Source organism: Mastigoproctus giganteus, chromosome 10 (genome assembly GCF_048544385.1).
Source record: "Mastigoproctus giganteus isolate SK-2022 chromosome 10, ASM4854438v1, whole genome shotgun sequence".
In the NCBI taxonomy this organism is placed as follows: Eukaryota; Metazoa; Arthropoda; class Arachnida; order Uropygi; family Thelyphonidae; genus Mastigoproctus; species Mastigoproctus giganteus.
The window spans coordinates 6,334,371-6,353,196 of NC_143584.1; the positions used below are offsets into that span (position 1 = coordinate 6,334,371).

At 38.9% G+C, this 18,826-nt stretch overlaps 1 protein-coding gene across 1 annotated transcript in view; it reads left to right on the forward strand.

The window, feature by feature from the left end:
- The first annotated feature begins 1,552 nt into the window (after positions 1 to 1,552).
- Positions 1,553 to 18,826, forward strand: part of LOC150078650 (F-box only protein 22-like) — a 28,868-nt gene continuing 11,594 nt past the window's right edge. The window contains exon 1 of the mRNA XM_090384162.1: positions 1,553 to 1,864. Coding sequence (XP_090240288.1) covers positions 1,619 to 1,864 — 246 coding nt within the window. The 5' untranslated portion in view covers positions 1,553 to 1,618. The remainder of the gene's footprint in view (positions 1,865 to 18,826) is intronic.

The following is an 18,826-nucleotide window of genomic DNA, read 5'->3' on the forward strand; positions in this document are numbered from 1 at the left end:
ATTTGCCCGTTTTCCCCAGAAAAAAATTGTTTCGGGGGGGGGGGGGACCTTGCTGTCCTTTTCTGAGATCGACGAATTCAGCCACGTAGTGGAAAAAGCCCATTAACGTTCCTCGCGTCATCGACGGGATTCGAACCCGGGCCTTTTCCACCCGGTGTGGGGGATAGATTGACGATACCACTGAGTTACCCGCGCAGACTCAAAAAAGGTGCCAACTGGCTAATTGCCTACCTGTTATTTTTTGTTTCGGGGGGTGCAGTGTATCTACTGATTCTACCCTGGCTACGCCACTGGGTCCAAGTCATGTACTCGGCCGTAATGTTTGGTCTTCCATGAAACTTAAAAACCAGTTACTGTATTCATGTTCGGCTTAAGTTGGTAAAATATTTTTAAATTGTATAGCATTGCCTGAACAGTCGAATTCGCTACAGATTTAAAACCTGAGACGCCGCGACAACAGGACTTTAAATATACAGCAGTGTATTACAATTATTATTATTATTAACATATGGTGCAAGGAAGCCTGAGGCTTATGCTGCACTAGCCAAAAAATAAAAATCTGAATTACCTGGAGAGAGACAGAGAGAGAATCAGTCAGAAGTAGAAGGGAATCACCAAGAAAGAGAAGAATGATGATATCCAACTCAGAACATTGGGTGTGCCGATCCCATACTCACAAGATTTGTTTATTTAGGTCAGTGGTTTTCAACCTTAGTGCCTCGGCACCTTAGGGTGCCGCAACAACATTCCAGGGGTGCCGCGTAATTTGGGTTTAAGTTACTTAAACTTATTATTATTTTTTAATTTATATGTTTATTTCATTATAAAAAGGTATGCGGTATCTTTTTAATTTTGTGGTGATCTATAATTGATGTTTACTTAGTACCTCCATATAAGGAATAAAATTATTATATTAGTATATATAATTTGTATTATGAAATGTAATTTTTATAATTACATTTCATAATACAAATTATGAAATGTAATTATAAAATTGAGTAGGGGTGCTGCAAAATAAAATAAATTACTTGGGGGTGCCGTTATTAAAAAAAAGGTTGAAAACCACTGGTTTAGGTGAATATTTTAATATTTCGTATATTATTAAGACTTGATATTTAGAGATCCTGTCTGGTGTATTTGATTGAAAACAATACTTTAATAACAATTTCAACCATACCCTGTTAGATTGGTTAAAATGTTACAAAAAATAAACAAAGGCAAAAAAGTAAAGTACTGTACAGTAATGTTCAAGATGGCAGCAAAAGATAGAATCGAAACCAAATTGTGTACACGTGTTCATGAACGTCTGAAAAATAATTTTTTTTTTTTTTTTTTTTTTTTTAGTCTTCATATATCCAGATTTATAAAATAGATAGAAAGCAGATGAAAATTTATGTTATGAATAAAAAGTGGTACAGTTTGGCATATTCCACAACGTGGGGATGTAACTAAAATGTTATGTTCTGGATATTGCCCGTAATTCTGCGCATTAATAGCGGTCGTGTGAAATATTGCTAACTGTTCTGCGCATTAACAGTGGTGGTGTGAGATATGGTGCATTTAAAAACAATTTGCAACGTGCCAAAAATTTGACACTCGCGAAATTATTGGCATAATAATGGAAGAAAATGTTGAAAACCGGCTTCAGGGTAATTTGAGTGATAATGAAAGTGCGTGCGTAAAGAGTCCTTTATCAACTGAGGAAATTGGATATATTTTATCATCTTTCGTGCCAATTGTAGAACATGTATTAAGATGTATGTCTGCAAAAGAACTGACCTATTGTGCTAAAGTTTGCAAAGTTTGGAAAGCAATCGCTGAAACGGTAAAGCGGAAAAGACGTCAGATATTTTGGATTTATCAGGTTATTACCAGGAATAATGGATTTTTTTTAAAAATGCAGTCGAAAATATAACGTTAAAAATTTAAAATAATAATAATATTAATAAATAAAGCACAGGGCATACAGTGACATGTTCTCTACTCTTCTTGTATAAGGCCTAGGCAGAAAACCATAAATGAATATGTAACGTTATGTGTAACGTTAGGTAATCAAATCACTGTCTTAATGTAATCTTGGCTGCCGATTATGTAAAACTTTAGCCCAATTCTCCTTTCGCTCAGAAAGTTTACTCCCCAAACCAGATAAGATTTCGCTTAATTTCCCAACAAGACGCGAATCAAGTTAAACCCCTCCAAATGTGAACTTTCCAAATTTCAAAAAGAGACTTTTGACATTAGCGTCTCTCCAGTTTTACCCTCATTACTAAAGAGAACGCTCATGAAGACCGAGTTCTTTTTTTTAACTTCAATTTTAATTTTGCGTCTACTATTATCACTTGACAAAATTCACAAAAACTATTTTGATTTTAAAGCATCCACATATCTCTTCTCCTCTCTCAGTTAATCATTGAATAATTTAATATTCCATTTTAAATATTTTAACCATGCTATAAGCTTCTCCAATTTGGGCTGGAGTTGCCAAATTCAGAGAAAGTCACCCCAAAAACCTCAAACTTGATCGTGTCAAAAGCCTTAATATGAGTGCATAAACTATTCTCCATTTTAAATCAGCATTCTGAAGACAAATCTATCCACCCTCGTTATTAGTAGAGAAATTAGTCTGGGTTTGAATTTACATGATCTGAGAGGTTCTGTGGGAAGTAATTGGATGGCAAATTCCTTGTAGATCACGTAAATTCAAACCCGGACGAATTTCTCTTTCAACTGACTTGATCGAGTTGATGCACACTTTCCACCCTTCCTGATTTCTGGCATCAGTTCCGTTGATCTTATTCTCCTGATCAGAATTATTTTAACCCGATTTGTAAAAGAATTGTCAAAATGCACTCTATGTGACATAGTCTTAACATATATAATCATTTCTTGATCTCATTATCTCCTAAATACGCTCTCATTTTTGATGTGTCAACTATTAAGACTCAATTTTAAAATTATTTTTCTCTCTCTCTCTGATATTTGTCATTGATACTTGTGATAATGCAAATGTAAGATGCTCAATTTTTTGTTTATCTTTCATATGACTTGTGACAGTTATTAGTTAAAACTGTTGTGCTAATGTTATTATTGTTAATGTGCAGCCAATTATTTCTTCGTTATTTGTTTACTTTTAAGATCCTGTCCTGTCCGCCTTCCTGACCTCTCATCCAGTGCTACTTGTGTCTGTTTCTCTGGGAACACTTGGCTCATTATTTTCTCCAACCCAACCTGTTTTGGCACACTAACTTGTTTTACTATGTGTATCACCCTGTTTGTACTCAGATGTCTTCACAAAAATTGATATTGAGTGATATAATAATTGCTTACATAACAAATACTGTTATTTAAATCTGTGGGAGGCGGACGAGTTTCACTTGACCTGGAATGACATAGAAGGTCTTATCTAAGGTCATCGCTTTTCCCCTTGCAAATATGAGGCCAAAATGGCTTCAGCATAGAGAATATAGCAAATTAATATATACCAGAGGTTCCCAAACCCTTTTATACCCCAATACCTTAAAAGGGGCACAAGATATAAACACTTTTATGCCCTGCTTAAAATATTTCCTAAATTTCAGCCCCCCCCCATCTTCCAGAACTAGTGCAAATAAACAGATTTGACATAACTATGAGTATACCTACTTTTATAAATCAACCTCGTTTATAAATTAACCACATTTAACCCGAAAGCTTGAAATAAAATAAGTTTCGTATTGGATTAGTGAGATGGTCTGTCAATATTTCATTTAAAAAAAATTGTTCATATTGTGCCCCCCCCCCCAAAAAAAAAACTTTCCTCCCACTCAAAAAAACCAAGTGTACTCCCATGGGGGTGATACTCCTGTTTTTTTTCTATTATACCCAGTTTTTTTTTTATTATTATTATACCTTGTGTACCACTTAGTGGTACACTAATTAATTTTTTTTTTTTTTTTTTTTTTTGTAGCCTGCACCATTTTAACTTGCCTAGTTTGTATATTACCGGTCTTTGTATATTACCGGTCTTTGTATATTACCGGTCTTTGTATATTAATGGTCTTAAATCTTACTGGTTGCAAAAATACACAAAAAAACATGGCAATTTTATTTTATAATTATTATCTAAAAGCCTGCAGCTTTTATATAAAAGATACACAATTTTTTATAATAATTGATTTAAATAATAAAAATTCAGTTTTTTTTAAAAAAAAAAGTCATGAGTTCAGTTATTCTGAATTTTCTTTAACTCCATTTGGACACCTATGGTAGAGGCACATGCACTCATTATGTAATATGCAAAATATTGACCTGGAAAGTCATTATACCCAATTATGTAGTGATTTGTATTCTGTATTAGTTACCTCTCAAGGGACAAATTAAAAACTGGAAAGAGCAAGTAGGAAGGGAAGTGTTAGTTTTGGGAACTGCACTTAGAAACCAGGGGTAATTGGTAACCCTAATCCAGCTGTTATTTAAAAGGAAGGGCACTGGAGAACTTGTTTCCACTGCAATTTGTGTGCTGCTTCTCAATGGCAATGACTGTAGCAATGTTACCTGATAGGAACCTTTCATAGAAACCTATTGTAGGTGCAACCCCATTAATTTTGCTTATTTTTTTTGTTTATTTCACGGCCTCTAGACAGCATGAGACAACCAGGACAGTACAGGTTTACAGATTTTCATATTTACAACATTAAAGTTTATGTTAAAGTCAATAGTATGTTATCATGCAACCCTGTACCAACTCTGTTGATGCTATACATTTGGTATGTTTGTTTGTGACCTCATAGAAGCCAATCAGATTGATCAGACATGATCTCCCTTTAACATATCCACTCAAGATGGTCTTTCAATACTTCCTATTATTTGACTGTGGTTATGGGTAATTTATATGTATGCTGTTGTCCACACTGTGAGGATAAGTCTGTATTTATTTGTGGCAGTTATATTGAAGTTTGGAACTTCTCTGGGACTGTGCAGTCTAAACAGATTTTTTAAGTGGGGGAAAGTCAATGCTGTTGTTGCAATGTGTTATGGGGAGGAGTAAAAAAGTTAAATTGCATTACTTAATTTTTGAATAGCACCTTTTGTATTTCCTGAAAATTAAAACTACAGAAATTCATGCTGAAAGTTTACAAGTATTTTTCTTCTCAACCATGCTCAATACTAGAGTACTGTACTATAGGTTCCAGTAACCTTTTTGTGGTTGGAGTTATAAAAAAAAATAATTAAAAATGGGAGATTTAGAACTTCTACAAAAATTAAGGAGTCAATGCACATTAAAGAAAATTTTGATTTATCAATAGTACTTGTAAAATACAAGCCTCTGGCCAGTACTCAATTAATAAAACGTTTTGGCTATATTTAGTCCTCTTTGAGCCCTTTTAAGGCCGGTAATAAGTTAAATTAAAAGAAATAAACATTTATAAAAATTATTTATGTATATCACATGCTGTACATTCATATTTACTGTAAAATTTCATTATTCTTAATTGTTTAACGTACTGCTACAAGTGTGATGTTTGACAGACCCAACTTCTTTATTTTTTACTTGTAAATGAATTAAATCCTCCTGGATACCTTTGCCCACTAATATTCTATAATTGGTTATATAATATTCTGTTTTTGTTTAATCAATGTATATGAATTATGAGACATTAATTTTTTTTTTTTGCATGTGTGATGTTTAACAGTGCCAGGAAAGCAAAAGCATCTACTTTTCCTTTCCTGGCACTGTCAAATCCCCATCTTTGCATAGTATACTTTGTGGGTGCGAAACAGAACACTGTCAATGCCAGAGGTTTAAAGGTGTATGGATTTTGTATGTGTGTAATGTCGTGTACCATTGTTCTTCTGGTCATTTAGCCGCTAGGCCCCTAATGGGACCCAACGTTGCTCCATTCTGCCCCGTGGAGGCAGATCAGGTACACCATTATTATAATTATTTACTCTGGCAGGTTCTGCCACCTAATTTCATAATTTCAGTGGCAAGGACCTAAAAAAAAACGTAGGGGAACGCTGAAGTTGGAAAAGCCAAAAACTGGAGATTGCGGTTAATTTGACATGTTTAAATTTAGACATGTGGGGCATTCGCTTGCATATAGAGTGGGGGAAAAGACAAGTATGGGGACGTTAAGGAAGGCGACCCCAGTCAATCAGTGCGGCAGGCCCATGCCTCACCAGAAGAAGTGGGGAGACAGAACTTCTCTGTACCATGCAAGGGAATATGATACAAATCGCCAGATGGCATGTCAAAGTCCAGATCACGTAAGTGTCGTATCTGGTGAAGACATCGTTCCTGGCACACAGGTTGCATCCAGGTTATACTATCAGTTTTGTTGCCAGGCTTGGTTTGGTTGTGGGTGGATATACCTCGGTTTGGTATACCTCGGTTGCTACTGGAGGGACATTCAACATCAGAATTATGTCTTAGTTGAGCGGGAAGGTTTATCGTCTGTCGAAGAGATAGTGGGCAAATATCTTAAAGGCATTGTAGTGCTTTTCATCACTCAGGATGTGATGTTCCTGGTCTAGCAGCAGGTAATATATTTTTGTAATTAGTTGGTATCTGAAATCTTCATATAGTTCACATGTGTACATTAGGTGCTCCCAACTTTCAGGGCATCCATAGTGACATAGTGGATTGTTAGTGATTCCTAGGATGGAGAGTTTCTCCCTAATGGATCAGTGTCCCGTTAGCAGGAAGGTAGCATGTAGACCTGGGAAAAACCAATGTGGCAACTTTGGATAGGTCCTTTCAACATTGGGTGTGAATTTTCTGGTGATGTTTCCCTTGGTGGAATTGGTCCAGTGGTCCTGCCATGTATGCATTAGGTGAGTATCAAGTCGTCTTTTCTCCATCGTGAGGGTGTTTGTTGGATCTGTGGTATAGGCAAGGCAGGTTACTGTTCTGATTTTTGTGAGGTTATACATTAGGCCTGTCCGGACAATCTCCAGGTCAAGGGAGAGGGCACCGGCCAGCACTTGTAGGGTGTGAGTGCTGACCATGCAGTAGCCCCTAGATATAGTCAGCAGTATGGAGCACTGTATTGTGTCAAGTTTCTTTCTATTTGTCAACGTTATTGTTTTGGTATTACCATATGCTGGAGGCATAGCTGAAGATTGGTATAAAGGTAGCCTTATAGAGCAAAGACAGTGTGCAGCGTTTAAGGCCCCAGTCTCTTTAGGTGATTCTATTGACCATGGCCATGTAATTTCGGATCTTCATTTGGATGTATTTTAAGTGGGGAGTGAATGTCAGGTTCCTGTCCAGGACAATCCCTAGATGCTTTATTTGCTCTGTTAGGCGTTGTTGTTCCCTGTATTTTTATTTTTGGGACCTCCTAATATTTAGGTTCCCTTTGAGCACTAAGGAGCTAGTTTTTGTTGATTAGATGTGAAGGAAGTTATGGTTTGCCCATTCCTGCAGGGTAGTGAGTGTTCTGTTGGCCATTGCTTCTAGTTGTCAAGAGTCCGCTGCGAGGGCGAGTACCAAATCATCCGCATATGCCTGTGAATGTACTTTTTGAAGATCATAAGTTTAGGAATTCATCTACGACAATATTCCACAGGAGGGGCCCCAGGACAGAGACATGCAGACAACCTCTGTGGACATGTTGTGAGCCTGGCTGTAGGGAGTTCTTACTATGATTTTCCTCTGAGATAGGTAGCTTTGGATGCAGTCATAAAGATTAGCATTAGTATAGGCATATGATGCAAGAAAGCAAGCTTATGCAGCATCAGCCAAAAAAAAAAAAAAAAAAAAACCCACTTCCATTTCACCCCTCCATTTGTTCGAAATAGCTGTCCAGCTGAGCCTTAAATTTATTTAGGCTATCAACTTCCACAACTAGGGATGGAAGTCTGTACCACCAACCAACTATTCGCTGGCTAAAGGCAAACTTCCGTACATCTATCCTACATCTGTCTTTCCTCAATTTTAATTTATGCCCTCTCAGGTGATTATTCTGAGCAAGAGGAAGAATCCCATCAGCATTGAACATGCTCAAACCATTCAAGGCTTTATACACCTCTGTCAGATCACCTCACTGGTGCCAACTGGGCTAGCCAGGTGGGTAAAGTGCCTGCCTAGCAACCCAAAGGTTGCGGGTTCGAATCCCGCCTCGGGGTTGGATCAGAGTAGTGCAAAAAACCCTGTGAGGTGCATTATGGCCACAGAAGCCAATGTGCCAACAATTAACAAAAAAAAAAAAAAAAAACCTCGCCGGTGCCTAGTCTCCAGATACTGTAATTTGCAAAACTTAAGCCATTCTTCGTAAGAGCAACCCTTTGTTCCATTCACTAATCTTGTTGCCCTTCTCTGTACTCCTTCCAGCAGCTCTACATCCTTCTTGAAATGAGGTTTCCAGACCTGTATACAGTACTCAAGGTGTAACCTGACCATTGCCTTATACAAGGGAATAATCACCTCCTTATCCCTGCTATAAAAATTCCTGTATATCATTGACAAGACACCATGAGCTACTCTTGCAGTCCGTCTGCCCTGCTCAGAGAACTTTATATCTGCCTGCACAGCCACCCCAGGTCCTTTTCATTCTCTACCACTGTCAGTGTAGTACCACAGAGTTGATACATTGCTCTGGGATTGCTGTTTCCCATATGTAGTACTTTACATTTGTCAATGTTAAACTTCATTTGCACCTCGCAGCCCATCTGCTCAACCTTTCCAGATCCTGTTGCAACAGCATAGCGTCAGTAGTGTCCTTAACAACCCTGCCAACCTTTGTATCGTCTGCAAACTTGGACATTAAGCTTGATAAACTATCAATTATCATTTATAAATACAGAAAACAATAATGGACCCTGAGGGACTCCACTAATAACATTAGTCCACAATGAGCAGTGTCCATTGATTACCATTCTCTGTCTTCTCCCCCTCAACCACCCCTTTATCCATAGCAGCAATTTACCTCCAGTTTGTGCGGCAGTCTTCCATGTGCAACAGTATCAAAAGCCTTTCTAATATCCAAACATATAATATCAAAGTTATTCCCTGCATCCAGTTCTTTTGTGGTCAGGCAAGACTTTCCCTTAACAAACATATGCTGTGTTTGAGCTATAATTGAAGTCTTGTCTAGATGATCCTGCACTGCTTCTTTAACCAGTGTCTCCATTAATTTTCCTGGAACAGAAGTTAAACTCGCAGGTCTATAATTACTTGTCAGCCTTTGATCCTCCTTTGTGAATTGGGGTCACATTTGCACATCCCCAGCCTATGGGTATGAGTCCAAGGAAGCTCTCATAATTATGGCTAAGGGTTTGCTTACTTCCTTTGCTGCCTCCTGTAATATAACTGGATAGATCCTATCCACCCCAGGTGCTTGTGTTTATTTTCAACAATTTCTCCTCCACTTTACTCTGTTATTATAAGATTATCTAGCTTACTGCCAGAGTTGAATACACCTCTGGCATTCCCCTCGCTGAATAACTCCTCATATGTGAATGTCGATGCAAAATATTCATTTAGTTTGTTAGTTACCTGAGCAGGATCATCAACAGTTGAACCATCGATATCAAGTGGACCAATCTGATTCATCCCCTTCCTTCTAGAGTTTACATAAGTAAAGAACTCTTTGATGGTTTTCTTTGCATCCTTTGTCAAAGATTTCTCGTTATCTGCCTTCGCCTGCCTTACCTCCTTTGTAACGTGGTTACAGATCAACTTATATCTATCATAGGCTTCTGTGTCACATTAATTTATATGTATCCCATGCATTTTTCTTCTCTGCCATATGTCCCATTAGTTCATCTAACATCCATTTAGGCCTAAACCTTGAACAATATTTCTTAGTTGGTATTAGTATTTAGTATTGGCCACATGGTGCAAGAAAGCCTATGGCTTATGCTGCACCAGCCAAAAAAAAAAAAAAACCTGAATAAAACATAAAAAAAAAATAATAATAATTAAATAAATAATAATAATTAATAAAAGAAAAGGAAATTAAACCTATCATCCTATGCGCTTCCCTCACCCGAAGGTACTACCAGATGACCTTTGAATTTACCCAAACTGTCAGCCTCTACCACCCATGTAGGCAACTTATTCCAGTAATTTATAACTCGCTGGCTAAAATAAAACTTCCTGCAGTCCAATCTAAACATTTCCCCCCCGTAACTTGAATTTATGTCCCCTATTTCTAGCATCATTTATAATCTTGAATATTTCATACTTATACATTTTACTGATGCCTCTCAGAGCCTTAAACACCTCAATCAAATCTCCTCTAAGGTGTCTAGTTTCCAAACTCTGCAACCCACATATTCGAAGTCTTTCTTCATAAGGACGCCCTTTTGCCGATCTCACCAGGCAAGTTACCCGTCTTTGCACCCTTTCAAGAAGCTCGATGTCTTTACGTGCAGTCTCCATACTTGAACACAGTATTCCAAGTGTGGTCTAACAAAAGCCTTATATAATGGGATTATCACGTCCCTATCTCTACTTGCAAAAGTTCGATAGATCATCGATAGGACACCATGGGCCTTCCTTGCAACCTGTTTACAATGCTCAGAGAATTTTGTTTCTGACCGTATCGTAACACCCAAGTCCCTTTCGTCCAGTACTGGGTTTAGTTGAACTCCACCAAGTGAATAAGTTATTTTGGGATTACTGTTTCCCAGGTGTAATACCTTGTACTTTGTTGGATTAAAGCATAGCTGCCATTTTTCTGACCATTCCTGAAGTCTAAGTCTCTCTGAAGAAGCTCTGCTTTACAGTGATCATTAACTACTCTACCAATTTTAACATCATCTGCAAATTTAGACATCACGCCCTCTGCCCCTTCATCGATTGTGTTTATGAAAATTAAAAACAGTGGTCCTAATACTGATCCTTGGGGAATCCCACTTCTTATGTCAACCCAATCTGAGGAATAGCCATTTATCACAACCCTCTGCCTCCTGCCCTGAAGCCATCCTGCTATCCATCTAAGCATTTTTCCAGTGATTCCAACCTGTTCCAGCTTATAAAGCAACCGCTCGTGTGGGACTGAGTCAAAAGCTTTGCTAAAATTAAATAATGTCGAAAAAAAAAAAAGTAAAAGTAAAGTGCAGCCATTATCAACCCACTGCAGGATGGAAGCCTCCTCAACAATTCATGCTGAGGGAAATGGACCATAATCCGCCACGCTGGTCCAGTGCGGGTTGGCAGATCGACCATATTCAGCAGTCAGGGGCTTGAACCGCGGTCTACTCAAAGAGCATGTACTACCGCATTCCCGCTCCTGACCACTTGGCTACGGAGGCCTTTATGTCGAAATTATTCCCTAAATCCAGCTCGTGAGTGACCCTTTCAAAATAGCGAACCAGATTTGTTAAACATGATTTTCCCTTTACAGAACTATGACGAGTATCCTTGAGAATTTCAGTTCGATCCAAATGATCCTGAATTCCACCCTTGATCATTGCCTCCATGATTTTCCCTACCACTGAAGTCAGACTGACATGTTGATAATTTCCCACTTCACTCTTAGAGCCACCCTTATGTGTGGGAGATACATTGGCACTTTTCCAATCCAAGGGAATCTCCCCAGAGTCTAGTGATGCTTGCATAATTAGCCTCAATGGTTCAATGCACTCACTTGCTGCCTCCCTTAAGATTATAGGGTATATTCTATCAGCTCCAGGAGCCTTACTGGCCTGTAGGCTCGAAAGTTTTTTCATTAAATAATCTTGCAAAAATTCAATATCATTAATTACATATTTTTCAACTTCACTCCCACAATTTCCCATTGCCACAAAAGGTTTTTCATTTGAAAATATCAATACAAATAACTGTTGAGTTCATCTGCAATGGCAGCTGATGTATTTAATACTATCCCCTTTCCCTTACGTGAAGGTCCGATCTGGTTTGTCCTTCTCTTCTTGGCATTTATATATGTGAAGAATTCCTTATCCCCCCTTCTTTGCTCTGTTTGCTAGCGATTTCTCATAACCTGCCGAACCTTTTCCGTGGTTCTGTTACAGATCATCTTGTACCTGTTATAGGCTTCAGTACTTTTTTTACTTAAATAATGTGGTAACTTCACTATTCATCCAACTTGGAAACCTCCTCGTGGAGTATTTGTTTTTAATGGTAAATATGCATTCAAGGCATCTGTGATTTAATGTTTTAAAAGCATACCACAGTTCAATTGTATTCATTCCCTGCACAATATCTACCCAGTTAATAGAGGCCATGTAGTACCTTAAGGCACTGTAATTTCCTTTTCTGCCTAGTAGCTTCCAAGATAAGTTCTTTGAATGCTTCCCATTTTGAATTTGCTGTTGGTAACATCATCAGTTGGTCCAACCGTATAGAATATAAATACTGTCTTAGATCATCGTATTCGCCTTTACGAAAGCAAAAACCCTTCCCTTTACCCCTCATGGTAGTTACCTCTTTGAGTAAATCCCAATGCAGCACACTGTGATCACTGCCACCTAGTGGATCCTTTATCCGCAGATTCTTAATACATGAAGAATCGCTACTGATAATCAAATCAAGAGTATTACTCCCTCTAGTTGCCTCCCGAACATGCTGATGTAGAAAACAATCATCCAATAAATCCACAAAAGCCTTGCTAGTGTGCGAGTGACCAAAACACAAATTCCAGTCAATATCTGGGAAATTAAAATCCCCCATTATAAGACTCTCTGATTTACTGGCCCACTCTATTTCCCTGTACAATATCTTATTATACTCATCAGAGTCATTAGGCCTATAGCACATTCCTACTCTCAATTTTGATTTCCCTATGCTTATGTCACACCAAACTGACTCGACACTGCCCTGTCCATCGATGTCGACTGGCTTCACTTCCTTGGACTTTGTGTTTCTTAACTAATAGCATAACCCCTCCTCCCTTCCTATCCTAACTATCCTTTCTGTACACATTGTATTCCCCAAATTCCAGTTCTGCATTCCTTATATCTGTGTGACAACACGTCACTGATATCCCAACAATATCTGCCTTTGATGTTTTGAGCAATACTTCAAATTCATCAAGTTTATTTACCAAACTCCTAGCATTGGTGTACACGCAAGTATACATGCACCTGTTCCTATTCTTAGCTACTATAACACAACCCATGTGTTTACTTGTACCGCAATGACTCCCAGCAGTCTCTGAAATATCCTGCATCTTGTTTTCCAGGCTTCTGCTCATTCCAATAGAAGCAGTGCAAGAATCACTTTCACCTCTGCCAGTGGCTACTATTAATCTATTAGTCCTTGTATCCCCCCAAGCTAGCAGTTTTCCGACCCACCTAACACTGCCTCGATAGCATCAGCAAATATTCTTGCACTCTTTCTATTTAAGTGTATCCCTTCCCTGCAGAAGCAGTCTCTCCTGTTAACAAGTACAGACAAGGCTGAAAAAATTCTGCCCCTTGAGCCTTGCACAATCTTTCCAGGGCCGAATTGATTGACAAGGCTGTCATCATATACTCCCTCCTATCGTGTCTGGGCAGAATTGCAGACGCTTTCAAATTCAACCCTAATTCACCACTTTTTTTCAACAGTGACCTGTACTTGTTAAGTAATTCTGCCGTCTCCTACTCTTAATATCATTAGTGCCAACGTGCACAACTATATCACCTTTTGTGCCCTTAAAAGATGATATCCACTCTACAACGTTATCAGCCTTTGCCCCTGGCAGACATACCCTGGTCCTGTTCCACCTATCCTTTTTACAAAGCATGTTCCCTGTTTCCCTGACAATAGTCACCAACAACTACCTGTGGGACCAGCGCATTCTGCCTTGGGGGTTGCCACTGTGTTGCGCAATGACCAAGTGCAAGCTCTGGTGTTGATGTGGGCAGCTGAGAGCTTGATGGGCCCCTCAATTTAGATCCTTCGAGGGCATCCACCCTGTCCTTCAAGCTCTCATATAGGCCCATAATAATGCTGAGTTGTCGCCTGATTTCGTTACACTCCTTGCATTGTGCACACACAAAGGCATCCCCCATGGCAATATCATGTCCCGTACCCGATTGCCCCACAAACATAATGCAAGCAGTGCATTTTAAAAGGCTGTGATTCAGAGGGCAACTGCCCCAGTTTTCTCCCCTGAGCCACAGCGGCCCCATTAGCTGGAGCCTTTTGCTTTGCTGCTCTGGTCTGAGTCATGATTTCGATTTAATTTCAATAAAATTCCAATTTCAGTATAAAATTATAACCCTAAACTTGTATCCCAACATATAACGCTATATTTATTTTTCAGTATCGAGAATTATCTACAAGCCATTTATATAACTTCCGTATGAAGTTCTGTATTAATTATGTTATGTTTGTAATCTAAGTCGTTATATGTATTTAGTTAAAGGTACAATTTAATTGACAACAAAGTTTAACTAAATTAAGACATTTTACTGGTTAATTGACAATATTATATTATATACTGTACTATACTAAGCTTACGTTATCTAGTTCGGGATATAACGTTGTGTCGTATAACAATGGGAGCATGGGAGCAAGTTACGAATGGTAATCTACGGACACAAGTATTAGCATTAGTAGAGGCATTTGATGCAAGAAATCAAGCTTATGCAGCATCAGCCAAAAAAAAAAAAAAAACCCACTTCCACTTCACCCCTCTGTTCGTTCAAAATACCTGTCCAGCTGAGCCTTAAACTTATTTAGGCTATCAACCTCCACCACAAGGGATGGCAGTCTGTTCCACCAACCAACCACCCGCTGGCTAAAGGCAAATTTCCGGCTAAAGGCAAATTAATTAACTTCCAAATCTCGCTGTCTCAATTCATAATAAACTAAGGATGCTAACTAGGTCTATAAGCTACTTATAGAAAATAATTTGATGTAACAATTGGTGAATAAAAAACTTCTCGTTCAGCGGAGCTGCAACTTGTAACATGTGGATTTGATTCCCTTACTGATACTTTTATGCAATTACAAGACAGAGTAAAGAATAAATACACCAGATTAATCAGAAAATCACAAAATAATGCTATACTACTAAATTTAAATCAAAAGTTTTAGAAAAACAATAATTTCAAATCAGTAAATAAGAAAATCCACTTAGCGGCTTTGAACACTTCTGACTCCCACTAGCCTCATCAGCAGACTCCGGAAGGTTGGTGGTGCGGAGTCAGCACTCCGGAAGGTTCTTTGGAAGGTTGGCGGTGCGGAGTCTGCCGAGGACGCTAGACTACCAAAGTGAATCAAACGCCCTGGCAAAGTCAATGGAGATGACTAAAAAGTATTTTTTATCAGTGTTTTGTGCAGCTGTGATGATTGCTTGCAGAGCGTCCACCATGGACAAGCCTTTGCGGAATCCATATTGGTTTGGAGATGAAGTTCGGCTGAGTTATAATGGTTTTCAATACATTGATGGATGAGGTGTTCCAATAGCTTGCTAAGCACAGTAAGGAGGGCAATAGGCTTGTAGGAGTTTGGCTGGTCTTGTGGTTTGGTCAGGTTTTTGAGGATCAGTCTGACGTTTGCTGTTTTCCAGTACATCAGGAATTGGCCTGATTGTAGACAGTGGTTAAAGAGGTGCAGGACAGGTTGTGGGTATATTCTATTGTCTTCTTGATGATTACATGTTCAAGAAGGTCTAGGCCTGGAGATTTCCTTGTTCTGATTTTAGAGGCAGCAGTGTTGAGCTCCTCCAAAGTGAAGAGTGGTTCCAGTTGGTTGTTATATATCTCATTTTCTGTTTGTAGTTGCATCTACCTTTGGGTACCTGGTATTACCTGGGTTTTGAAGATAGTGTCTAGGATGTTATTGACTGAGCTGTGCCAGGTGCTGGTCATATTTCCTCAGAGTTTTGGTTGATGACACTACCTCTCCTCTTGGGAGTTTATTTGTTGCAATTCTATATATTATCCCCCATGGGTCAGTATTTCCGACCGTGGAGACTAGCTCCTCCCAAGACTTCTGTTTTCTTTTTCTTATAAGTGCAGTATATTGATTACGGGAATCCCTGTACTGTTGCCGTAGAACAGCTACCTCCCTCTCTGGCCAAGTCCGACGCGTGCATTGAAATCTCCGTTTTTGGTTCACATCCTGTCGCAGATTGTGTAGCTCCTGGTTCCACTAGGGTACTCCCTCTGGCTTGGGATTCTTCTTCCTGATGGCTGTGTTGCTGGCAGTTGTTATGGCATTTGTAATTTTCCTTTGGTGGTAGTCCAGGTTGTGTGGATTTGTCAGTATTTTCTGGGGGCCCTGAAAGTGGGTCACCAGAATTTCTCTGAACAGCTCCCAATTTGCTTTGGGTCATTAGCCGCACCATAGGTTGCTGTGCAAGGGATGCCGTTATCCTACATGTTATCGCTCTATGGTCAGATGTTGTCCAGTCTTCATGTACATTCTAGTCTGTGAGGTAACCAGCGAGGGGTCTTGTAGCCAGGGTCACATTGATCCAGGATTCCCAGAGGGTGCTTGAGAAAGTTGCTGGGTGATCGAGAACAGTGAGGTATGAATTAAGAAGAAATTCCTATAGGTGTTGGCCATTGCTTGTTCCACGCCGGTCACGCATCTCGTGCCACAGTCCGGAGCGGCAGTTGGCATCTGTGGCAGTTAGTATTTTCGCCCTTGAAAGCTCCATTAAAAGGTATTGGAGATAGTTGTGGCTTTCACTCCCCCTCTTATGGCAGCGAGAGGATCAGAGTGGAAGCAGAGGGTGCTAAGAATCTCTGGGTATGACCAGGCTGCCATGTACGAAAACTGAACTTGGCCTGTTATAACATAAGATTGCTCATCGGTGAAGACAGGATATTAGAGCTGGAAAAGGAACTAGAAAATGTGAATCGGAATATCATCGGTTTGGTTGAAACAAGAAGAATTGAATCACTTATAAGTTTATCCAGGTGAAAATCTGCTGTACACCAATGTTTCCATTGGTGTACAATGTTTCCATTGGTGTACAGCAGGAGCAAAGGTGGAGTTGGGTTTCTGGTCCATAAAGATATAAAAAAACGAGATTTCTAAGAGGTACAAGCTAAAGGTTATAATGATTTATGCACCAACATCGAGCCATGATGATGAAGAGGTTGAAGAAATGTACACCAAAATTGAGTCTTCTAGATAAGCAGAAAACCCACTACGCTATTATTATGGGGGACTTCAATGCTAGGAAAGGAAAAAACTAACTTGAGTAAATAATATGAAGGTCTTTGAGATAACAGAAGAGGAGAAAGAGCAGTATGCACTGGAACTTAAGATCTGCAGACTGCTCAGCACCAAGATATCGACAAGGAATATTACAACACTCTGAAAGTGATAAAGCCCAAGAAACCTATAGGGAAAAAGAAATCCAAAGAAGAAAAAATTAGTCAAGAAACACTTGTTATGATGAACTGAAGGCGACAAATGAAGAGCAAGATAAACACTGACAAGGAGAAAATTGAGTATACTGAGTTATGCAAAGCCATTAGAAAGAGACTCAGAGAGGACATAAGAAAATTTAACACAAGAAAAGTAGAACAAGCATTAAGGGAAAACAAAGGACTTAAATCAGCAGCCATGAGCAGTAATACAGAAAGACAAATGATACTGAAACTGAAGAATAGCGATTATGTAGGCATAATTCAAATAGCAGAAGACTACTATAGAGAATTATACAAGGAGCGAGGGAATGATGCCAGCAGTGGGGAAAATGGATCACAAATTAGCAATGCATACAACATACCCGATATTCTTCCTGATGAGGTAGAACATGCATTGAAGAAAATGAAGAATCAGAAAGCCCCAGGGAAAGATGAAGTTATTGTAGAGTTGTTAAAATTGGGAGGAAGAGACATAACACAAAAACTGGCAAGGCTCTTCACAAAATGCATTAGAAAAGGTGTGATGCCTAAGCAGTGGAATAATGCAATCATAGTTTTGCTGCATAAGAAAGGAGATAAATCAGAAATTGGAAATTTGGACCAATTAGCTTGTTATCCCACATCTACAAAGTGTTCACAAGGGTCATTACTAACTGATTAGAAAGAATACTTGATGAGAATCAACCGAAAGAGCAAGCTGGCTTTAGGACAGGATTCTCAACTATGGATCACCTTCACGTAATATCACAGCTAATGGAGAAAGCAAATGAATATAAAACACCATTATGCCTGGCATTTGTGGATTATGAAAAGGCATAGACTCCATACAGCATAAGGCAGTGTTTCGGGCACTGGAAAGACAAGGCATAGATACCCCATATATTATGATTTTGAAGAAAATAGAGAATGCTATCTCCTTTATTAGACTAGACAAAGACAGTAGCAAATTTAAAATCAAGAAAGGAGTTCGACAAGGAGACACAATATCTCCAAAGCTGTTTGCTGCTGCCCTTGAGGAAGCTTTCAGAAGATTAGACTGGTCACGGAACGGAGTCAGTGTGAATGGAAAGTACCTAAACCATTTACAATTTGCAGATGACATTGTGGTCATAAGCCACGATCCCAAAGAATTAGAGGAAAATCTTAATGAATTATGTAGAGTTGGTAAGAATTTAGGACTAAAGATGAATATGGCTAAAACAAAAGTAATGAAGAACAAGTATGCCACAGAAAGGGACATAATGATTGAAGGAGCAGTAATTGAAAAGGTAGAGTCATATATTTATCTGGGACAAGTTATTAGCTGTAATAATGATAAATGGCTGGAAGTCAAGAGAAGAATAAATTTTGGATGGATAGCACTCACCAAAAGAATGGAAGAGAAGCTAAGAACTACACAGCGAAGAATGGAACAAATTATATTGGGAATCAGACTGTTAGATAAGAAGAGAAACACATGGATTAGGCAGCAAACTCAAGTAAAGGACATTCTTATCAAAACTAAAGAACTAAAATGGTCTTGGGCAGGACACATAGCTCGAAGACATGATGACAGACAGAT